The following is a 23,875-nucleotide window of genomic DNA, read 5'->3' on the forward strand; positions in this document are numbered from 1 at the left end:
AAGCCTCTCTCTGCTACTGTCAATACTGTCAATCTTTACCAATAATACAAAGAAAAAGGGAAATAAGCCCTAGCATCCATGCTAGATGTGATCTGCATGCAAACAAGCCTGACTGCACCAAGATCATCCCCTGCCTCCCAAGGAAATTCAGACTGTGGCTTCACCCAGTATTTCCATCCAATCTGGCATGCAGGTTTAATAATATCACTGTGGTGTCAGCATCAGTAGTGGGTATGCGAGATGCCTCCTTCAGTCCTCTGTAACCATCAGGTTGTAGGATTCACTGCAGACTCCATCTGTTAATCTTCAAGGTATTTCCTAATGGAGAGCATCCTTTTAGGCTGATTTGAGAGAGTCCTACTGACTTCAGGAGACTGGGAACTATTTACTTCCCAGATTGAGCACTGCACTGCTGCAGCTCTAAAACTCTGGCTGCAAAGCATTTGACTGTGACAGGGTCCATGATCCCTGCCCTGTAGGAGCCAGCCTCATCTAGGATGCTAAAGAATTTTCCAAGGCTGACCTAAGCCACCTCAGATGCTTAGGAGACTCTCTTCCCTCCTTCCCTCCAAAGAATGGGCCAAGCTCACCTCATTAACCCTCAGGCCTATTTTCCAAGACCCCTCAGCCCTAGAGCAAAGACCCTCAGTTCCCCAAAATATTTTTCTCTCTGGAAATTTCTGCAACTCAAATCCTACAACTTCAGAATGAGCTTCCAAAACCACAAGCACACAAATTCCAATGTAGGCCTCTCTCTTCTCCTGCTTAAATGTGTTATGTCTCTATTTATGTAAATAATCAAAGTAGGACAGTCCCCACAGGAAAGGCTGAGGGACTCCCTGCAGCAGAACATTTTGTGGCTGATATTCAGTTGAATTTTCACTGAAATGGAGGAGAAAAAATAAATAAATCGTTAGTTCACTTTGCTCTCCCACCCCCCAGAAAGCTTCTTTCTGTCTAGGAAGCTCTCAGTTACTTGAGGATGAGTATGTCTCACTAGCTAGTTCTGCTTGAATTCACAAAACGTCCTAGCAAAAGTTTTATTAAAACTGCCAGATCCCTCTAAAAGACTCTGGTTTTGATGACTTGGTTTACTCTGAAAATCCTAGTTCAGCTCTAATAATTAGTTCAAATTTTAACCATTTACCCAGAAGGCATCTCTGAGCACTGTCCCCTGGATCCAATCCTTTGGATCAAGAAATGCTGAGAAATAAGGGAACAGATCCTTTAATATTTAAAGGAATAAACGGGTGAAAAAGAACAGTGGGTACAAAAGGAAGCTGGATAATGAGATACCAATCTGTTTTCCTGAAGGGTTTTAAATCCTTCAAATCCAAATGACCCTAAAGAGCCTTCTAAAGAATGATTACATGTGGATGTCAACCACACACACTAACTTCCGAGTTGGTTTTCGTCTTTTTTAATAGATTTCTTTGGGTATAAGACAAAGTTGTGATAATTTAGGAAGCAAATAGGGATGATTAACTGTGCTTCAGCATCCCTCAGTCATGCAGCCGAATTCTGCTTTTATTGAGTCGGGGAACTTGTACCAGATCACTCGGGTGTTTCTGAGCCAGGTTTGTCCTGGGGGCTCCTGCAGATTCTCTGACCATACTCTTAGAGATACAAGCGGGTCCTACTAACACAGCCTTCTCAGGCCTGTCGGCTTTTTTTTTTTTTTTTTTTTTTTAAATAGGGTAGTTTTAGAGCAGCTGCAAAACAGGTAAATAACTCCAGGCTGGGAATCTGCTACAAAATGCAGAGGGTTTTTGACCTTTTCTCCTATTTAAGATAAATTACACATACAAATCAGAAAGGATTCATTCCCCTTTCAAGAAAAGGAAAGAAAGACATGATAAAAGAATAAAACCTTCTGTCACTGCTGTCCTCAGGTACAGTTCCAACATCAACAGTTTTTAAGGTGAATCAAATCAGTGCCTCTCAATGAATTTCCTAATTATGATGAGCATCAGCTTCTTATGTTATCCAAAGGGCTCGTAAGACCCACTGATTTTACTGCTATTTCACCACTGGTAAGGCTGTTGGGGAATAAAAGGCCATCTTCCCTGGTTGCTCAGAAGCCACACTCCTTTGATAATTGTGTCCTATAACAAGGTGCTAAAGAGTTTCCTTAAACAGGGATCATTCCAGTTGCTTGGCAGTAATCATATTGATGAAGGGAAGAGTGGTTTCCTTGAGTCATTCCACTTATCTTCCAGTTCTGGTGCTGATTCAAAGGTGTTTTTCTCCCTTCCTGTGGTAGTTTGCCCTTTTCTGAGATATGCTGTAGCAACTGTCATCACTCTGGTAAGAACATAGCTCCATAGCTTATCTTAGACAGGCAACTTCAGAAGCATGGAAAATTGCTGGTGGGAAGTCAAATGAGTCATCTTCTGTTTGTGAATGGGCTAAGCAGCAAAAGCTTTTTCAGAGTCTTTAAGCTGCAGTGACATGGTGCGATCATTACACTCAATACTGTGGAATATCACCAAACTGAAGAACCTGGAAGCAGAAAACCTTCATCCTCTCTCTTGATCCTCTAGTTAGTGTTATCTTCTGTAAAGATGTCCTCAGGCACTGTACACTCACCATACGCCTACACATCGGCAGGGCTCATACTCTTCTATGCCCATATTTGAACACCTGGCAGTAAAGCTTTCTCCTTTACACAGATTTTGGGGTACAAGCTGAGCCAAGTTTGCTTTTGCTTTGCCTAGTATCTGCCTTGCACAAGCCCAAATTGTGTTGTAGACTTGGAGGGCAAGCATGAGCCATGCTCTCACATTGAAAAGAGCCCTCTGACAGCAACTTCACAGTTCCCTGTATCTGCACACACCTACCCTTATCAGTGCCCAAAGAACAGTCTTGGTGACGGCGTGTAACTCCATGTCTGTCTTGGCACCTCATGGCATACTTCCTTGTTGCCCACTGCTGCAGTGACAAGTGCTCCTGCAAAGCAACGCCATGGCTAGGACCTCAAACCTGCAGAGTGGGGGGAACTTACAGCCCAGGAATTACTCTTGAGTTTGGCTTTTTCCAAGAGCAAGAATGTATTCCTCTCCCTTTACGTCTGCTTTATAGCAATTTGTAACTTCTGTCCTTTTACTATCTCACATCTTATTCTGAAAAATCAGGAAAAATCACATTACAGAAAGAATTAATTATTTTAGCCTTTCTTTTTGTTTTGAAAGGTTTTTCTAATGTTCAAAAGCCAATATTTTTTCCATCTGGTAGAGTTTAAATAGCCTTTTTCATCAGCCAGGACAACTCATAAAGAACATAAATATTTTGCAATACCTTGAAGGGCCATCTGAATGTATTGCTCTAAGTATACATGGGTGATTGTTAGGAACATAGGAGCTTAATAACAGATGATCAAACAGAAGGGCTTTCCCCAATATTGAGGCGGTCCTAACTGAACTACCCACACATGCATAACCTCATCAGCATGCTGGAACCCCTGCTGTGTGCCAGCAGCATTACCTGCCTGGAATACTGACAGGCAGAAAGGCACAAAAGCTCAGAACAGGATGGGAAGTTTGGGCTCTGCTGCTGATGGCCTAACTGATTTTTCTTTGCAGAAATGACAAGCATAAGTTCCCAAAAAGGATGCCCCAACCCTCTGGACAGTTTCTTCAGTGATACGGATTTTGGGGACTGTCAATAGAAGCAATATGAAAGGAGTAAGTTTGTTGTAGGCAAATTACTAATTCCTGTTTGATGAACTTCTTCATTTTAACCCACGAACAATTTTCTTAAGTGGTTTATAAATATAGGTACCATGGCACCACATTTCATTAGCCAGCATTTCACAGCTGAGATCAAGCTCCCCTCACCTTTCCACACTGACATGGGTTGTGAGGGTAAAGGGAAACCACAAAGGGGTATTAAGTGGTGTGTGTACCAGCAACCTTAACTTGAAGCTGGACAAATGCACAGGGAGTGCATCTGATTTCTTTCTCATGACTACCCACTAGGAAATTCTGCCCTGCTTTACATCAGAAATTCCTTCAAAACTAATTAAGATGGTATGAGGCACTTACTAGGCAGAGACTTATGCCCTCTGGTAGTTCTTCAGTTCTTAAATAACACCACGTTAACCAATGAAGAAGAATTTCTCAGGAAATCCACAGGAAAAGACTCCTGATCATGCAGCATGTCCACTGAATCACTTACTGAGAAGGCTGCCATGAAATAGCATTGGAGAAGATGAAGTCTGAACTGCTGCTGCTGAAACCAGGGCATTCTCTGTTTTCTTCCCACAGGAGCTGCTTTGTGAGTAGACCCAGGCATGCCTTTTTGATCCAGTAGCTGCTTGTTAGAAGTCCATAGGGAACTGGCAAAGCGGGGAGAGATCTAAGTCTTGAGCAAGTGTGAATACGCTTGGCAGTCTGCAGTAGGGAGTAAGGAAAATTCAGAGCTATAAGTGCCAATGAGGGCATTAACAAAGCCCCTTGCAACTTACAAGTGAATGTGGGCAGGAAGATCAGAAGACTTAGAAGAGATACATGGCATTGTAGGGAGAGGCTCAATGCCACAGCAGCATGCAATTAGGCAGCAATTGCACTGGAAAGTGAGTTTTTTCAGAAGTAGGTAGATATCAGGTCTAAGGCATGCCCAGTGGTTAAGTAGAGCTTATCTGCCTGTGCTGGACTTGTCCAGGGATTTTTCAAGATGCATAGCCAAATGGAGAGTCATGAACATAAGTCTGAACATGCCCCTAACCATTACAGTCAGCCTACATATAACTGTTAAATATATCAGTTACCAGTTATCATGGTGGGACCTGAGCCGTCATCATATTGAATAGAAATTTGACAGGAAAATCATTCATTCATAAACAGATGTAGATGGCGGATTTCTGAATGGATGTTCTGTTTGCTGAAAAAACACTGGAAAAGGACAAGAAAACAAAAATTTGAAAGTAAAGCCCAACTCCTGTGGCTTCAGCAGTCCTTCTGTGAATGGGGAACCTTACAGGTCCTGGCAGTTGAACATGCAGCCATTGTCTCATGGTGTGATCCTGAGAAAGTTGATCTGGGAGGCAGAGCCAGCCTTATACCTCCTTCCCATTCCCTCTGCAGAATCATTACCTCAGCCAGCAGGACACGTGGCTGCATCTGCCCTCAGTCCACATGACCAGATGGTGACCTCCCAACCCACAGCCCAACCACCAAGGCAACATCTATGGGTATTAATTAGCAAGCCCATGGCCAGATGAGAACATTAAGGCAGGCAAACACAGCTACCTAGCACATGGCTGTACAGCCAGATCTCAAAGCCTGCCAGACAGATTTGTGTAACACACATTAACTTACACATCACCGCACAGCTGTGAAGCTCTAGCTTTGGTTTTGTGTGCTGATACAGAACAAGTCACAAATCAGCCAGCTTGGCAGATAAGAGACCTGTCATCAAAATATTTCAGAGCCCTTCCTGAAGGAAGGAAATAACCCAGCATACAAGGAGGGATACTTGGGCACAGGACAGGGATGTGATTTGCCTGGTATTACCCAGGACTAACCACACTGCCTACGGTCCTGGGCAGAAAGGCATAAAGGGCTGTGGGGCGCAGAGCTTGCCATTGCTTCTTTCGTGCTAAAAATTAGCCTCCACACCCATCCCTTTCTGTGGTAAAAGGGCATTGCAGTACTGATAGCATCACCTTTCAGCTGGGCTACAGCAGCAGAGACACCAAGAACTTACACTCACTTAAAATGATTGGCTGCCTTTTGCGTGGCTGGAGTTAAATCCCAGTTCTAGTGATCAATTTTATTCTGTTGAACAGAATTTCTACATCTTTTAATTCTTCGAAAACCTTTTCCAGTTTCCTGTCTTTAACTGCCACATAACATGACTTTGCATAAATAGATGCTAATTATGATCATTATTGCTGCTTCACAGGTGAAGAGTCTGAAGGAAAGGGCAGTACAAACACTAAACAGACAATTGGTTTTAGGGCACAAACATCAGTTCTGTTTTCTGCACTCTATGGTGACACATATCTACACAGTCTTGGGAGCCACTTGTCATGCAGCCAGCATGTTTTGTGCATTATAAGGCTGCACCTTATAGAACTACATGGTAGACCCTGTGAAGCTTCCTAATGTGGTGACTTTTGTTTTGTTTAGTTTTAATGGGAACTACGGCAAGGAAAAAGAAAAAAAAAAAAAAAAAAAAAAGGGCACCAAGGCTGTAATGTTAAGCAAGCATTCAGATGCTGGGAAATGAGAATTGCAACTTTCATTGCTTTCAGTTCAGGCAGCTTCTGTCCCAACAGGTTTCAAGCAGTCTTTCCTCCAAGAGGTCATAAGTGTCCCAAGGTAAGATATGCTGCTTCTCACCCAGCTCTGAAACACAGTGATTGCCAAATTACTGTGTTTACTAGAAAGATTGGAGACATCTGTCATCAGGCAGCCACATGTATTTCTCATGTTGCTGACTGAGGCATGTTGAACAGCACTGACTTTTGCTTAGTGTCTTAACACCAGCTATTTCTTTAAAAATTTCAGCTCCCATTCTCTGTATCTTGATGCTAGAGACTATACAGGGCCTTCTGTTCCTGGGCCTGAAGTGCACCTCCTTTGGTTTTCCATCTGTAATACCTTAGAGAGGGATGATAAACACAAGCACATGTGAAGAGCAACATCAACAAAAAATCCTGCTTGCCTACAAAGGGTTTATTTAAACTGACCTAAATCCTGAGTCAATTCTGCTCCTGGGAGCAGAAGTGTCAGAACTAACCATTTATGCTTTTGTTTTATTATCTGGACATGTTATGAGGCAGTGAATGAGCACACAGAATCCACCAAGAAAGCTCTTGCAGGAAAACTTAACCATAAATTCCACTCCTGTAAAGATGTTCACTGCAGGTATATTGGAAGCAAAATTTAAAATACCTTAGTAGTTTTTTATTAAGATCTCTTATTTGACTTGTGTTTGGAAGGCTGGACAAGGAGGAGGCAGTGAAGAGTTCACTGATATGTAGCAGTAGAATCGAGGAGAATAGCTTTGAGCTTATGGCTTGGACATGAGACAGAAATTTTACATATTAAAATACATAACAAGCAATGACCATATTTCACTGCTGCAGGTAAAGCTTTTTTTTTTTTTAGCTTTTGCTGATCATCACACAGCTTTCTCTTGGGTTTTCTTCATAATTTTTAAAGTTTTCATTTTTGTTGTAGTAATTTGATTATTTGACTCCAAAACAGTAGTGTGGCTAACACTGATTTGATCACTGTACTGTTTGAAACTTCATTCTCTGTTTGTATCAATACAATTCCTTCCTGTTTATTTTTATATGCTAATATTTACAGAAAGGACTCAGTCATTTTCTCTTTCTATAATTAGCAAGGATTAAGCCAATAGAGAACTGGTTTCCTAAGAGCCTAAGCAGGTCCCTTGTAAATGAATTGCTGGTTCTTGAATTCCCTAGGGATTTTCTTACAAAATCATACAGTACTTTTTCTATATAATCTCATCTCACTGAGAATCTGTGATGGGCCTGTTTGGGCATGAATAGACACTTGTGACAGAAGAGGTTATTGGCATAGGACTCCTGCCCCATATGATGAAGAAAGGTGAAAGATGTGAACGAGAATGGGGACTCCAGAAAGAGAAATGAAAGTTTCACAGCTAAAGCAGCTGAACTCTATTGTGAAGAATTATATTCTCTCCTCATGTTTGCCATAAAACACCTATTGAAGCACAGAAAAAGTTTTTATGGAAGGTCACTTCTATTTTCTACTTATCTTTTTCTGACACTGGGTCAAGATCCTGGGCAAGTGCTGAATACTCATACCTTAACTGAAACATGCTTTAAATATCTCATCTGGGGGGTGAGGAGGAAGGCAGCTTGCCCCCAGAATAATCAGACCTTCAGGAATGGAAAAATAAAATATATAAAATTAGCAAAGAGTTGGGATAAATTTGTGCTTCTCTGTGCTACAATTCTCTTTGAAGAGAAATAACAGTGTAATTCACAGTTATTTTGTGAACATTAAAATGAATAAGCACCAAAGATTTCTATGAGAAAAATCAGTACTTTTTTTTCATGGGTTTTGGATGATGCACATTAAATAAGGAAAAGGGACACCCACTTCCTGAATACTGCAAATCTTTGTTTGCAGAACACTGACAAGCCATTTTTATTCCTCTACAGATCATGTAGGGTTATTTCCAATTGTTATTAAAATTATGCACATTTGCATGCTAGCCAGGTCTGTCCTTCCAATTCCCTCTCAGGGCCTATTCAGTGAACCAAAATGCAGGCACTCCTAATTTCCCACACAGTTTAGACCAAATGTGTGATAAACCTGCTACATCTCCACCTCCTGATCCCATCCCTTTCAACAGCAAAGGGCTTCTAAAAATATTAAGGGCAGAGACAGGAGGTTTGACTATGGGCTCTAGCCTGGCAGGCTGTGTTGACCCCAGTTCCCTTTCTGTGAGCACTACTACAGATCTGAAGCAGAAAACAAACAAACAAAAAAGATAGCTGTGCCCACCTCAGCCAGAGCAGCAGAAAAGTGATTACAGTTCTTGTGCATCAGGTGGTACGCGTTTCCTTTGTACTCCTTGCCCAGTTCTTCCATAATCTTATCGACGTCCTCTTCTGTGAAGTCTGTGGTGCCCAAGGCAATCGATTCTCTAGTTAAAAACAAAACACACAACAGGAGACATGGAAAGATACAGTAAAGAGAGTGATACATACCCAGGGAGAAGGAAATGATCAGACATTGGCAAGAAGGACAGGCTTAAAATGTGGAGAAGCATATCCGGGCCTATCAGAGACTCCCACTAACAAAACAGCACAGTAATATCCCCAGCTTATCCACAGAGCAGGTCACAGCATGGGAAACAACCCTGAGAGCTTCATGCTCACCACCAGAAAAGTCTTATCTCTGGGAGTCTGCTCCCACTCTGCCCAATGTCCCACCATAGAAATTTCCAGCAGGACAGAGGAGATGCTTTTTTCATGATTGAGAGGGTTTCCATGAGGTGGGCCAGGAGGGAGCAGACTGAGAACTTTATGCAGAAACCTATTGCTTCTCCCAATATTAACTCCACAGAACTTTCTTCTAAAAAGTCTCCAACAATATCAACATAAACTGGCAGTTTGGGAAAGTCAAGTCCCATCTGCCATGGGCAGTTCCTTGACTCACAGCCCCACAATCCGAGCACCTTAAATAACACAATGCAGCATCCTCTCAGACTCCTCTAGCAGCTGGTCTATCCCTTGTGACAGAGTAGCAAGAAACACAGAAGATGACTTCTGGTACTCTGTGCAGTATCCACAAATAGGTGATACTCATAGAAAGACCAGGTTTTGTTTTTTTCTCCTGTGCATTTTCTGTAACACAGTTACTTCCATTCTTGCTGACAGGTGAAGCTGGGAGCACAGAAAACAAAATGAGAAGCGAACTGCATTCATTCGTAACTATTCTTTTAAACCCTGCCAAACAGTTCAGCACTGTTCCCTGTTTGGTGTACACGCTCTATTATCTACCTCCAAAATCCCTGCAGGGCTGCCTTTGAACCAGAATCATGTAAAGGACGCAGTGAAGGTGCTTATGAGGAGAGGGAAAGGGGGACCCAGAGGACAGGACTTTCCTGCTCCCTCTACACTAATGGCTATGGGGGGCAGAAAGGAAGACTTAGAAAAGGGCCCTTACTTGAATTTAAAGGTCTCGCCAAGTTCTACCGCACTGCCAGGTGTGATCTCGAAAATCCCACTGAAAGGGTAGGGATGCCCTCCATAGGCAAACTCTGACAAGAAAAGAAACAGACTGTGAGTAGTTGAATGAATGCAATGTCAGGAAAAAGTCTATGGCAGCTGTCTGCACAGCTCAGTATCAGGGGCAAGGCTATTGCCAAAATCCATTTCAACCAGACTTTGAAAGCCATTTTCTCTGTCCTGTTGCCTATCAGGCTGAGGATGCCCTCAGAGCCTCCCTCCATACTAACACTATTTCTTTCTCACATCACCAGGAAAGGGCTCCAAGTCTGTCTCTGTGCCCATCCAGGTGGCTTCCCCTCAGTGCAGAGTTCTGCAGTGGAGGCATCTAGATACACTGAGTTTCTGTAGTGTGGTGGTACTGAGCTGGAAGAAGTCTTTTCTGGAATAGGGAGAAATCAATTCTTCTAGAGGGATTTACAGGCAGTGAGTGGGAATTCTTTGCAGAAAGCCAACTGCTTGCACGCCGCTGCCTCAGCACGCAGGTCAAGCCAGAGGTCCTTCCATGTCATACAGGCCATCTGGCATGGCCTGTGAAACACAGCCTGTGGACCTCACGGCATCACACACGCCGTCTCACACAGCCTGGGAAAGTTCCTGTGCTCAAGATGGAACATGAGACCCCAGGGGGTTTGTCTACTGCATGCCACTGGCTAAAATACCATGAATGAGTACCCGAGCCATTCCCATTTAATGCTGAAGAAGGAAACAGAAAGTCTGTGATGCTAGTTTGTCCTTCGCTGTGCTGCAGCTGTTTTCCCAGATCCCTTGACTGCGCCTTTTACAGTGGGTGCTCTAATCAGCTTCAGCCCCATGCACACTGTTTCAAAAGTAATTTTCTTTTCCTTGCAACTCTGCTTTCCAAAACAACAGTTTCCAAGATCTGGAAATTCAGATTCCAAGATTTCTAGACCAGAGGCATTCTTAAAGAGTTACTGCAAAACAGATTTACCCTGGCAGGGAATTAGCACTAACATGCATATGCAGGTCTCAAGACAACCACTGATCCACCTCTATCCCTTCTCCCATTTGTCCCAGTCTCTCTCCCTTTCCCTTCACTGTGGAACGGCTTTCCAACACTGGTCCCTCCTATCTGCCATCCTGCTACACACCTGCACAAGCTATAGAGGCTGCAGTTACATGCTGAAAATAAGAAGGGCTACATGGTTCATGACAGAACTGCACAAGTTCCTGCTGGGCTCCACAGCGGCCTCTAAAAAGAAAACTGGCTGTGTTTTTCATTCCTCAAAACATTCCTTGCCAAAAGCTGCGAGATTGCAGTGCTTTTCCATATCAGACTAGCCATATAGTTGTCCCCATGTTCTGCAGGTAGTGAAAAGGAAATACTTCATACCTCTGCCGTAGATCTCGATGCCAGAGTGGAAGACACCAATCCCCAAGGTGGAGGTGTATTCATTTATCCAGTACTACAGTAAGAGAAAAGCCACATTTGGAAGCATTAGTGGAAAAGAAACACACTATCTTGGTCTCGGGTATATCCCCCATCTCCCTTCCTCAGGGTAACTTTTCTTAAGGACAAGAGGGATTTTGAAATTATCTTGAGACAAACAAATTGAGACTCCTTACAGACCAACAGAAGTGGGCACTGTGTTTATACAGCTGGCTGGGATTAGGTCTCCAAAAAATGCTCATCTAATCCTTTCCACATAAGGTATTAGCCTCTATTAAGATACAACTGGACCTGAAGCTGCATAAACCCAGCTGATGCAGGATGTCTGATTATTTATCTATCTTCTCACACAAATAAGCTGACACTGAGCCAGTTTCACCAATCCACTTGTCATATCTGATCTTCAAATCTTGAGTTCAAGAATCTCCAAATAATTTCCACACACCTTTTTACATCACCTCCCAACATCTACTTTTTATAAAGTTAGTTTTAGGCAATGAGATCATAGAGACAGATGTCTGTTCCCCCTGTAGGTCAGGGGAGGTAATTATCTATAATGACATTGGAAACTGCTTTACAGAAAAAAAAAAAAAAGAAACTCGGAGCATGCTAGTCAACAATTTGTTCAGAGGCACCATATATGATCAAGCACTGTTTTCAGAAGAGACAAGGGCTCGCTGCTCCAGAATTAGGTCCAAGGTGACCACAATTTCACCCAAGTCAAAGACAAATTTTCAAGAGGAGCTGTTAAGTGACTTCATTGCTCTGGAGTCCGGCACTTCGCCATCACATTAAGAGCAGAGCAATACTGCAGGCCAGTGCGCGCATGCAATGCTCCTCCACCGAGCACTGCTCAGAGCCCATTTCCACCATACCGTGAAGGACAGTGCAGACACCCAAACAAGTCCCAGCTAAGCTAATTCTGAAGCGGGAAGCCATACAGCCATGCCAGGGCAGTGCTGCATTGGAGATAATTAGCCCTGCTCAACACCAGTATTTATTAGGCTAGCTGCAGAGCTGTGCTGCTGCAGGAATGATGTTTTCAGGCACTGCCCATGCCTGGTGTATTTCCAGTCCACTTATGGCTACTGTGCAGTGAAGATGCATCTCTAGTAACTCAGAGCAACTAAATTCTTATTTTACTCAAGCACTGCAAGGAAATGGAATCTTGTTCTCTTGTCCCTGTACAAGGACATGACAAGTTCATTAAGCTAAAATTCTCTTTTGGGTCTGGCAGCTGCTTCTGGTAGAGCCAGAATAAGCTGCTCTTTCCCTGGTGTCTGGCGTCACTGAGCTGCCGTGGTATGAGTAAGAACCCCTCTGCTGTCAGGTAAGCAGAGGTCTGGCACACTCCACCTACTTTCCTCACACTGTTTGCTTATGTATTTTTCATGACTGCAGTAGCTCTGTAAATCACCTGGAAATGCTTTCTGAGACCACTGCTACTGTGGAAAAACACAGTAGCTGTGATACGAAAAGCACAGTTCCAAGCCTGACAATGTACGGCCAGTTTTCATACCTTTAAACCATGTCTCCAAAATCCTTGCCTCTGGCAGTACAGCAGTTCCCTTTCCTTCCAGAAAACGCTGTAATGCTTCTTGTTCTTTGCAAGTTTTGATACCACAAATGATGTATTACTGCAGGAGGGCAGCAAACCACCTGACCCCAGCTGGACCCCTGCCCACTGCTCTCTTCAGACCTTGTATAACCTCCATTTACCTCTTCACTTGAATTATGCATACTCTTGGTTTTAGGATACATCAGAGCACTGGACTGGAGTTAGGTTAGGTATCTCTCAACCTCTGCCAGCTGAGACACCACGTTAGCAGTGAACCCTCTGTTGAACAACATGCCTGGTATTCAGGGACATGATGTGCCCTTGCCTTTTGCTGCCTTTCTCCACAGTGCTCTTGCCCTATGCTCTGCAGCAGGAATATGCATGCTCTGACTGGGGAGGAAGATACAGAGGTAGAGACAGCATATGGGAGCCCACATGACACCAGCCACATCTGCTGAGGAGACCAAAGCCTGTCCCCCATGGACACATAGCCTTCAGTTCAGTTCTTGGATCTCCCAAATCTCATGGGTTAAATCCTCAGCCTCAGATAGTCTCAGTAAGCTTCGGAGAAACACTGGTTTCTAGAGTCCCAGTGTAACAACTCCCAGAGGGTATGGTAAGTAGGTTTGTCTTCTTCCCTCGGGCTGAGCTATTGTCTCACAGCAACAATACAAGCATACCCAGATCATCGGCTGCTAAGGGAGACTTTTTAAATTAGAAATGCTCTTCCCAGTTATCAAAGTCAGGGCTATCTACAGAGGTTGGTCTGCATCAGGCTTTGTATTTCAAACATGAAAGTTAAACTGAAAGTCATGTTCAGCTACAGCATTTTCTTCTTCCATGTTAAACTTTATGTTGGATCCAAACAACAAATGAGCGAACAAGAAGGAAAAAACCAAAAACCTCTCCTTGATTAACATGTTAGAATAATGCATGGAGACCTGATCACCTCATATGCACAAAGTGCTGTCAGATCACAAGCCTGCCCTGTCCCCCAACCACTCTTGTTCCCAGCACACAGCCACAGCTCCCGAAACCCACCCTGCCCGACTGTGGGAGCCGAGAGCCAGGCTGTAGGACAGCTCTGGAAACACGAGTGATGAGGAGGCTCCACCAGAGATAAAGGAGAGACGAGCAGAAGTGTTTCTCTGGCTGATGCCAGGTGTTGCAGGATTACAACCATCCCATGGGCATTTCTGTATTTAAATGGTGTATTTTTCAGTATTATTTCCTTTAATGAACTATTATGGACTGAACTGAAACAACTTCAGCCATACCTGAATTTGAACTGAACAGAAGCTATACTGGTTTAGTACTTTCTTTCAAATAACTAATTGAATTGGAATCTGATTTGCATCTTGGTTCACTGCAAATAAAAATTTTCAGTATGATCTATTAGCAAGACCAAAACGCAAACCAGTTCTGAATCATGGCTGCTAATGTCCTCATCTCACCCCTGTCTCCAGGGTGCTGCAGAATCTGCCTCCGGTGTACAACTGAACACAGAGTGAACGCCTCACGGCATCTTGGCACAGCCTACGGCTTGTCTCGGGAGGAAGCTATGCTAAAGTGAACATGTCAGTCACTTGCCGAGCTGGAAGAGAGAATCCAAGCCAGATTTGAAACCAGGTTTGTACACACATGCAAACGCTGGCCTCGTTTTCCAAGGGTTTTGAAATTCTGAGCATAAGAACAGCAGCAACAGTCAGCAAATACTCATATCTGGAGTAAATTGGCTATTGCTTAGATTAAAAACAAAAATCCGCAGCCTGTTCAGAGTCAGATGAAAAAGCCAGGGAATCGAATACAGCAATATCTTACAGGGAGCTGTGATTCATGCCTGCATCGCATACTGCCTGCAAAATCATGCCGTAAACCTTACAGAGGGACTTGGAGCATTCTGTCTCATTTGCATCTTCAACAGAGACAGAGAACAGCTCAGAAGCAAAGAGAGGCAAGAGAGGAAAGCTAACCAGACTGTAGCTGCTTCACAACAGCTGCAGATAGCTCAGGATTCAAAATTCAAACCAGAGAGGGACCTCGCTGCATTTACAAGTTTGTAGTGTATCAGTTAAGAGCTTTTAATGCAGGTCCCTGATGAAGCAGAATTCGAAATTTTCCAGTTTTTATTCAAGTCTTCCCCGATTTCCTGGTTGGTTTGGTTCAGAGATCACAATAGATGATGAAATAGTTTAGATTCTGGGAGATACTCTGAGTCAGTTGCGTTATTCACTTCATTTAGCCATCTTTCACACAGAGGCAGAAGTGAAAGTCTCATTGGGACAGTGAATCATGCCTTAACTTTCCAGAAAGGAGAGAAACTAAAACGTTTGATTATACTGAAATACTTCTGGTAGGCCTAGGATGGAGAAGCAGATGGTGTGATACTAGCAGATTGTCATCCTGGGACTTTTCAGAGCAGGAATTCCTGGGAACTCCTATCAGAAACATGGATTTTCAGAGAGAAGAGGCCTATCCATTAATTTCTACTATCAATTAATATCCTACTATAACACTGATGTTTCGGTCACTAACTTTGTCTTTACCTCCCTACTTCAGACTGTTATTTTCCATGGTGTGTCACCAAAATCTTTCCTGCATCACCACGCTGAGCAGCTTAACTAACCAGCTCCCTAGAGCCTGGAGACAAGACCACCTCTGTGAGTATCTCAGATATTACTGTCTCTGAGCAGCCAACACACTAAGCAATTTTCCATTTATCACCCCAGAACAGACCGGATATTCCACTCTACCAGATCCATCCACTACTGAACAGACACTAACCAATCCTTTCTTATGATCTGTATGAACACACATGATCTGTATGAACATACTTATGATCTGTATGAAATCCACTGGGAGTTGCTAAATAAATCTGATTTCAGCCAGTAGTTGCGAACTCTGAGTACTCAGTTGTGGTACCAAGCTCTCTTTTTCACAGATGTTTCTTCTCTGAAGGATGGGGGAGCTAGCTCATTGGGTGGCTCGACAAATCCAAGTGGAGGACACTCAGGGCTCCGGCTGCTAACTGGTGTGCTCCAGAAAGGAGCCAGACTGGCAAGGGACATGTCTTCACACATCTGCCTTTACACACTGTGTAAAGGCTTTTCCCAGAGACTTTGTCCTGGGCTTAGCAGCCTTGGCCCCTGTGGTCAACTTACCTAGGCAGCCTCATGAAAACATGCAGAGGAGTGTGTGTACTAATAAATGCACCAATAAATCGGTCATACCTCAAACAGCAGGAAAATCCCCTGTGATGTTAAAGCTCAACACAAAACACCGTATTAAAGGCAACATCAAATTGATGCAGGAGACCAGCCAGGGAACATCAAAATAATATCTCAGCATTATTTTCTGAGATGCATTGATCCAGATGTGAAATATGGGAGCACAAAAGACAAAACTAGAAGGGAAAGCTAGAGAACATCACTTTAGGAAACCAGCAAGTAAAATCCCAGCCTTATACAGTCAGCAACTTGAAAAAGAGTTTCCGTTTCCCCCAATACATTTTCCTAAAGCAGGATCCAGAATCTTGAAGGCCCACAGAGGTGGAAGGAGAGAGCCCAAAATAGATCGCAGACTTTATTACTTGAGTGATGCTTGCAGGGATGAAGGAAGCATTACTTCAACTACAGGCATGCACAACAGGGGGCTTCCCATAGATCTTTGCCAAAGTGCTTCAGTCATATTGCAGTAGCGCCCGCTTACGTTCCACAGCCCTAGGCACACAGACACGTGGTGCGCCAATATGTCTCAGTCCTTGGGCTGTTCACCCCTTTTGGCCTGGAGCTCTAGCAATAAAAGCCACTATCATGTGGGATTACATCAAATTATATAGCATGGCTGCTATTAGTAAATTTTCTTTAGCAATTGGACGAAACCTGAGCTCATTTCAGTGTGACCTGTGTCTCTTACACTCAGTTCTCCAGAGGTCCAAGGCTTGTACATTCACGAAGCCTAAAATGCTATTTTCCTAATATACCGTGAATATAGATTAAGCAAGAGAACATTTAAATGCATGTGGGCAGAACAGTAACTAAAAGAGAATCTTAACAGAGTATTGAGAAAAGGAGCGATGACACAGAAAAAGCTATCTGGGTGCGTCTCACTCCAGCACACACAGAACATGCCTCTTCCCAGGGGGAGATCACCTCCTGTGTCAGGACCTCTTCGCTGTTGGAAAAATCTATCAATCTGCAAGTCATGGACCAGGGTGCAACAGACCATCAGGTCACTCCAAATCCAATTAGCCAAAAGCACCTGCTTTAGTCAGATGTGCTAACTTTCACTTAAAATGCTAGGTAGTGTTAAAGAAACAAAATACTGAAGTAAGCAGGTCTCTTTTACGAACAGGCTCAAGCCTCCGGTCGCAATAGGCAATAACTTGCAAGTCTCAAGAAAAACAGTCCCCAGAGTGTGGGCATTGGCCTGTTTGCAAACAACCCGACTGGCAGAACTGATCAAATCTTGAGAAACTACAGGTTTTCTTCCAGGAGAGCATCCAAGTACTGAGAAACCTGCAGCCTCAATCCAGCCAGAGAGCTTGATGTAGCTCTGATAAAGCAGGGATACAGCATTATACAAGGAGCCCACTTCAGATCTGGACTGGGACACTTCAGACTTGGACCAGAACAGAACTGGCTGGAGAATAGACATCTGAGGAGGAGAGTCACATTACAGAAAGAAGAAAAAGACAAGGTGTCCCTTGGCATGCAACTGACTCCACTCTGCCGCATTTTGAATGAAAGGAGTTTCTGCCAAGGACAGTTCTCCACCCTTCAGGTTAATACACTCTAATAGACTGGGAATTTCCTGGGAAATAACAGCCTGAAATTTACAACTTATACTGCTAAACATATTCCCTCATGCCCTCATGCACACTCACAAATGCTAAGAGAAGAAACACAGGGCAAGATGTTCAACTGAACCTTTGAGAGGAATGACAGGCCAAGCCTCTGTAGGACTTTGACAGCCAACTCCGACTCAGCAGTTCTTCTATTTCAGCCAGGTTCTGCTCTGCAATGGATCTCTTCCTCTCAGGTTGGGCTAAATGCATTCCTCAGCTGTCTCTTCAGGAAGAATTTCTCTGGAGGTTGCTGTGGCTTTTCAGACATTATAATATGCTTCTGAATTGCCTGATGCATGAGGCAACACTAAAATCTTTGCAATCATGAAAACATAAAGAGCTTATTTCAGTGGCTTCTAAAATGCTATATCTGGATTAAAGACTGATGCTGCTGCTGAGGGAGCTGGAAATCTACTTAAGCTTCAATGTTGTGACGCAATGAGATTTTACTGTAGCATAGCAGGACAGAAGAAAATATTTATCATGTTGCAGAAAGGAAACTATGCATTTCAGCAGTTAACTTTTGGCTGTATTCAGAATATTTTAAATATCATAAACAAGATTTAGCTGTGAGAATGGGATACCTTCAGTGTTTCTACTTACAGCCTCATCCTACAAAAGGGCAGGCACAATCCTGGCTCAAGCTACTGGTGTTACTTGAAGTCTCTTATAATTTTCTGCTTTCTCCATTACTGTTCCACTTTCTACCCTGTTGCATTGATGGCAGGTCTTGTCTTGAGCAGAGCTTCCTTCCTGCAGCCCAACTAGGAGGAAGTTTACCACTGTGTATCTTTTGCCTCAAGCCACACACTTGTAGCCCACTGTTCAGAAGGTAGCTGATCCAACATGCTCTGTATTAAATACAGTTGACTCATGTTGGGGACAGTGAACACTCATCCAACCCATGTTTCAGAGTTTGAGTGGGAACCTGCCTTACCAATGGAGAGATAAGGCAATTAGCTGGCTACATTAAGCAACTATTTTCTGTCCCTGCAGAATGAACATGCCTGTCTCTTCCATTTGCAAGTTCCACAGAAGCCAGCAGAAGTTAATCCACCAGCCCAAGGGTTTGTCACACCAGTCATGACACTAATGGCTTAGCTTGGGTGTCTGTGTACACACCATGGTATTTGTAGTAGACTGTTTGTGCCATATGAGAAGCCATATGCCATTTTCCCAACCTCCACCTGCTTCACTTAACCTCAGTCCTGACTCTGCCTGAAGGAGTCAGCTGAAGGGGCCAGGGTGGGACTGGGGGCATCAAACAGAAATCACTAAGAGGGAGTTGCTGGAGATAGCTGCAGCATGAGTAAGTGCCAAGAGCGTGTCCCAGACAGTGGTCTCATAAGCAGCTCTGCAAAAGGACTATCCATGCTATTGCACACCACCTCACATGCTGCATCTCATTAGTTTTGACAATTTTCATGTATAATCTTAATCTCAAATATATGAAGCCAGAAGAAAAAGCATCTATTTTCAGGATTACACTGAAGTGTACGTATTTACACAGGGAATGTGCTTGAGAAACTTGGATGTGTTATAAACCTAGCAAAGTGATAATGCCTTTGCCTTAGATGCATTCACAATGACAAATTGAGAGATACTCAAAAAGAACAGCAGCAAAATTATCAGGGATATGGCAAGACTGACTTATAAGGGAATTAATTCAAAAGAGTTAATAGTTTGGCAAAGCAATGACTACAGATGACAAATTTGCAAACATTTGAAGGGCTGACATGAATTATGGTAGAAGACTTCTTAAGAACGATACAAAAGGATTAAAGTAGGAGTAACATACTCAAAAAGAATAGAGACTTTGTCTAAGTGTTTAGAAGGTTTCTGGCAGTAAGAAAGAACAAGAAAATGTGTATGACTGAAAGACAGATATCAAGAAAGCCTTAGTGTGTCTGTGCAGGACAGAGTAATGAGCAGCCCAAAATGTTTTCCTCTGCTAAAGTCTAGGAGGCTATTAACAATCTCAGTTAAGCTTATTTCAGACCCTGCACACCTACATGCATCGGGAACCATTAGTCCAGTTTTCAGAGCATGTCAGGAAGTAGGCTTCCTGTCAAAGAGGATTCAGGTGACTTGAAGAAATACCACAGGGAGATGAATATCTCCTGATGAATCAGAGTGCAGGGTATCTGAAGTACAGTGTAGATGCTTTGGCTCTGAAACTAACTTGGCCCTGACATGCCTGGTAGGGTCAGCAATATTGGCTCAGGGTGCTCTGCCCTTCAAATCACAGGAAAGATGTAACTGAGAACTGTAACAATAAATAGGGCTGTATAATGATTCCTCAGATGTAGAGTAATGCTGTGGTTAGGCCCTGCTCAGGCCAAGAAACCTCCTTCTCCTTGCTGGTAAGGATCTTTGATGCCTTCTGTGGACCTCTACCATTCTTTCTCTCCAAATAAGAGACTAGTCCTGTCCCAATGTTTAGCATTACAGAGGAAAACCAGACATTTAGTGCATGATTTGAAAATGCACTCCAATCTACATATCAATCTTGCCTAGGTCAAAGCATCTGCCTTTATTCAAGAGAGTTGGGCTGCTGGCAACATGCACCCCAAACTCTCCACAGACTGGCTGATTGCCTAACAGCTGTACCATGTCCCTGAAGTGTTGAAAAGCACAGTTCATCTCTCTGCTTTGGCAAATTCACAGAATCACAGAACTGTCTAAGTTGGAAAAGACCTTGAAGATCTTCCAGTCGAACCATCACTTGGTAGAAGGGATTTGAAGTTCAGCCTTTCACGTCCAAGATGAACACCCTAAGCACCAACTATAGCTTCCCCATCAGTGATGCATGCACATGTAAACAGCTCCAGCAGAAGAGATTGAGATCCATGCCACCAGATAAACTGGCAGTTAAGACCTTTCTACCAAGAGCACATCTAGGTCCCTGCTCAGGTTCCTGAATTTTTCTCCCATTTTAGCAAAATGCTAATATGACACTGATTCTTCCTCACTGGCTTGCTTTCTCTTGGAATGTTCCTGCCTGGCCAAACAAAAGTACCTATTTTTGTAGGTATTTTGTTGGTGTGCTAGCTCAGACATACCAACAGTCCATGCCTGGCCACCTAAGGCAGATTTCTTGGGACCTCTTCTCAAGTTTCTCATGAGAACATCCAAAACATTAATGTCTTTCAAGCTATGGCACAGTCTGAAACAGTAGTTTGAAACACTCTCCATTATGATGTCTCCATTCATAAGTAATTCAGGAACAAAGTATTCCTCAGCAGGATCCAATTCATAGGTACAGCCATCAGAACCTTTTGGGGAGAAAATTAATACCGATACCAAGAAAGTCTGTCTGCTCATCCTGTTAACAGGGGGCAGATCTCCATGGCTTGGTGGACTGGAGCATCTGCTTTTCTTCCTCAATGATGTTTCTTTCAGTTATACTCTGACAGTTACTGAGACCTGCCAGGTGATCCAGACAAATATAATCAATCCTCATTTCATATCATAAGGCTTGTTTACCTGCCAGATCAGTCTGCCTTTTCTCCAAACCGTATCTAGTCACTAGTAGGGGAAGAGAGACTCACCTCCCCAGTGCCAGGCTGTGAGACCATCACAAAGTAATGGGATGCAAAAAACTAACTATAAAGCCTCTATCGTTCGACATACGACGTGAAAGTATTGATTGGCTGTATGCAGGTCACTTTCAACTTTATTTTGGCAGGAACATTCCCTTAAGTGCTGCCATCTGAAAGCGTATTGTGCTGAGGTAGAACAGGAGCAGGGAGAAAAACAGTCAGAGATGACTACCAAATTAAAAGAATGACGAATCAAGCTTGACTCAAGAGCTGGAAATTTCTGTAGAGATGAAAGGATTAAAAAACAAAATTAAAAAAGCAAGGGGAGAGAGACCAGGTTCATCATCATCTGGCTCTTTGCCTATCCCTGGAGAAGTAAACCTCTCTGATGTAATACTAGAGGGGAAAGTGGCTCAGGAATTGCTACTCTGGAAACCATGAGGCTGAAGGTTGTTCCTATGCCTGGCAGAGAAGGCAACTATTGAGGTATACATGTTCTATAAATTTAAAAATATACACAAAGGGGATTCAACAACACTCTGCTTCTCTGCTTTGCAATTCTTCCTAGGATCTCAAAATACTTTCCAAGCATTAAATTGTTAAGCCTCACAGCATTTGTGTCAAGCAGAAAGACTCTTCCTTTTAGAAGTAGAGGAAGAAAATACAAGCATATAGCTTGTGCTATGACTATGAAGACACAGCAAATCAGGAGCAGAGATAAGCTCAACATCCTGGCTCAGAGGTTAACAATCCAACAACACTTCCATACTGCTCACCGAAAATAAGTGATCTATGGGATGGTCACAAGGTATGCTGAAGTGGAAAGGAGTAAGACTGATCCACCACAGGTCTTCTTGAAAAGGGGTATCACAGTGACTTCCTTTGCCAAAGACACTTACTGAAAAACTAGCATCATATTTGACAAACAGAATTAGATAACAATAAATTGGAAGAGGCTTTTTAAAAGTTTCACTTGTGATTTTTCAGCTTGAACCATCTCTTGAGGAGTACTAGCCTTAAAGGTCAAACCTCTTATTGACAACACTGTATGCATATTTGCATTGCAACCCCAATCCATTAATGCTTTCACCAAGGACAACTGCTTCCTAGATACACAAGGCAGGGACATCTACTCTCTTTATACCAAGAAAGTGTAAGAAACTAGTTAAAACAACTGCTGACTTCTTCCAAATTCCCACATGGATAACTACTTGGAGAAGACTGAGGTAACAACAAAGTGATTGTAATTATAGCCATCAAAGGGATGAGAAGTCCCTTTATGATGTCACAGAAGGACCAAGAACACCACAGGCAATGGAATAAATAGTTCCTTTTGTTCCATACCATTAATGCAGAGCACAATAACATTGTTTTTAACCTGTTGTGCAGAGACCCAAGGGAGACAGCAAACTACTTCAAAGGAATCTGCAGGCTGGCAGGCTTACATTTGTTATACAAAAGCTGACATCTTCAGTAGGAAAAAATAAAAATAAAAATGAGAGATACACAGACATTAAAGGAAAGAAAATTATTACAGAGAAAGCTGAGAAAAAATCTTGGGTTCAAACAGGAGGTGGAAGCATGTTTGAACATCCATAGATGAACTGACAAAGGACAGTCCCATAGCTAGGATGACAAACAAGGACTTGCGAGTTTCATATTCCCTGCTCTGCTATGGACATACTACAGATTTACTTTGGACCAGGTCAAAACTAAAATTTCATCAGTATAATACCACATTCAAATTCAAAACTGTGATCTGTCAAATTCTTCTTCAAATTTTCATTTACCATGAAATATTTAACACCATCAGTATCAGCAAACTGAATGGAAGAGACCTTCTCACTCAACTACAGATAACACAGGTGGGCTCCACACTCAGATAAGGCGAATCCCCAGTAGAGGTGGGGATCCCAGCTCTCCTTTCCAACACTGATTGTTTGCTGCTGGAAGTCCACAGACATAGGCCTCACCCTGGGGTTCCTAATGGCAGCAATTGCACCTCATAGCCAGTGGTTAAACCTATCCACAAGCGAATCTGGATTCCTACAGAAAATAGAAAAGAAAGTAACGTTCCCAGATCTCCTCTCCATGCAAGTGCTATGTAAGGCCAAAATCCAGTCCCTCACTTAGATGTCATATAGGCATGTAAATTCTCACTCCCTGCCTCATTCCCACTTGCTAAAACCAGTCATGCCTGCCCTGTGAGCCAACAGTGGCACTGTCAGAAAAGAGCAGGGTGAGGACTGTTTGCACCTAAGGAATCTTTACTCCATGCCGGCTTAGGTGCCACCTGTTCAAAATACCTCATGGCGCCTCTGACAGAAATTGACTGCGTGCCATTAACATTCGTTTGCTATTGAAAAAAAAAAAAAAAATAAAAAATCAATATTTATCTCTAAGCTTCTAAGAAGGGAGTCTCTTCTCCAGCATGGATGGGGGAAACCCTTTCACAACATGAGCTGAGATTTTTTTCCTGGAGAGGTTCCAGGGGCCATGCCTGGCTGGCAGTGTGCCTAACAAGCTTAGCTTAGAGAAATACGGGGAAATACAAATCCCTGCAGCTAGTGACTTGTCCTTTTTCCCTACAGTGCTTTGTCTTGTCTTGAATAAAATTCTTCAAATACAGTACCAATTTCATACTGTGTCTCATCTCTCTGCATTATCTTTTCCTACAAGAAAAAGGATATGGGTGTATTTTTGCAATAATCATACACTTGCTCTCTGCTGTTCCAGCACAATTACCAAAGAATCACATTGGGGGGGGGGGGGAAAAAAA

The 23,875-nt window shown here is 43.0% G+C and overlaps 1 protein-coding gene across 1 annotated transcript in view; it reads right to left on the reverse strand.

Moving 5' to 3' along the window:
• LOC113480281 (deubiquitinase DESI2-like) overlaps positions 1–23,875 on the reverse strand; it is a 59,884-nt gene that overhangs the window by 11,499 nt on the left and 24,510 nt on the right. Inside the window, exons 3-5 of the mRNA XM_026848936.1 lie at positions 11,094–11,166; positions 9,678–9,771; positions 8,511–8,652 (exon numbers count right to left, since the gene is read on the reverse strand). Coding sequence (XP_026704737.1) covers positions 8,511–8,652; positions 9,678–9,771; positions 11,094–11,166 — 309 coding nt within the window. The remainder of the gene's footprint in view (positions 1–8,510; positions 8,653–9,677; positions 9,772–11,093; positions 11,167–23,875) is intronic.

Source organism: Athene cunicularia (genome assembly GCF_003259725.1).
Source record: "Athene cunicularia isolate RWA chromosome 5 unlocalized genomic scaffold, athCun1 chr5_part1, whole genome shotgun sequence".
NCBI classification, from domain to species: domain Eukaryota; kingdom Metazoa; phylum Chordata; class Aves; order Strigiformes; family Strigidae; genus Athene; species Athene cunicularia.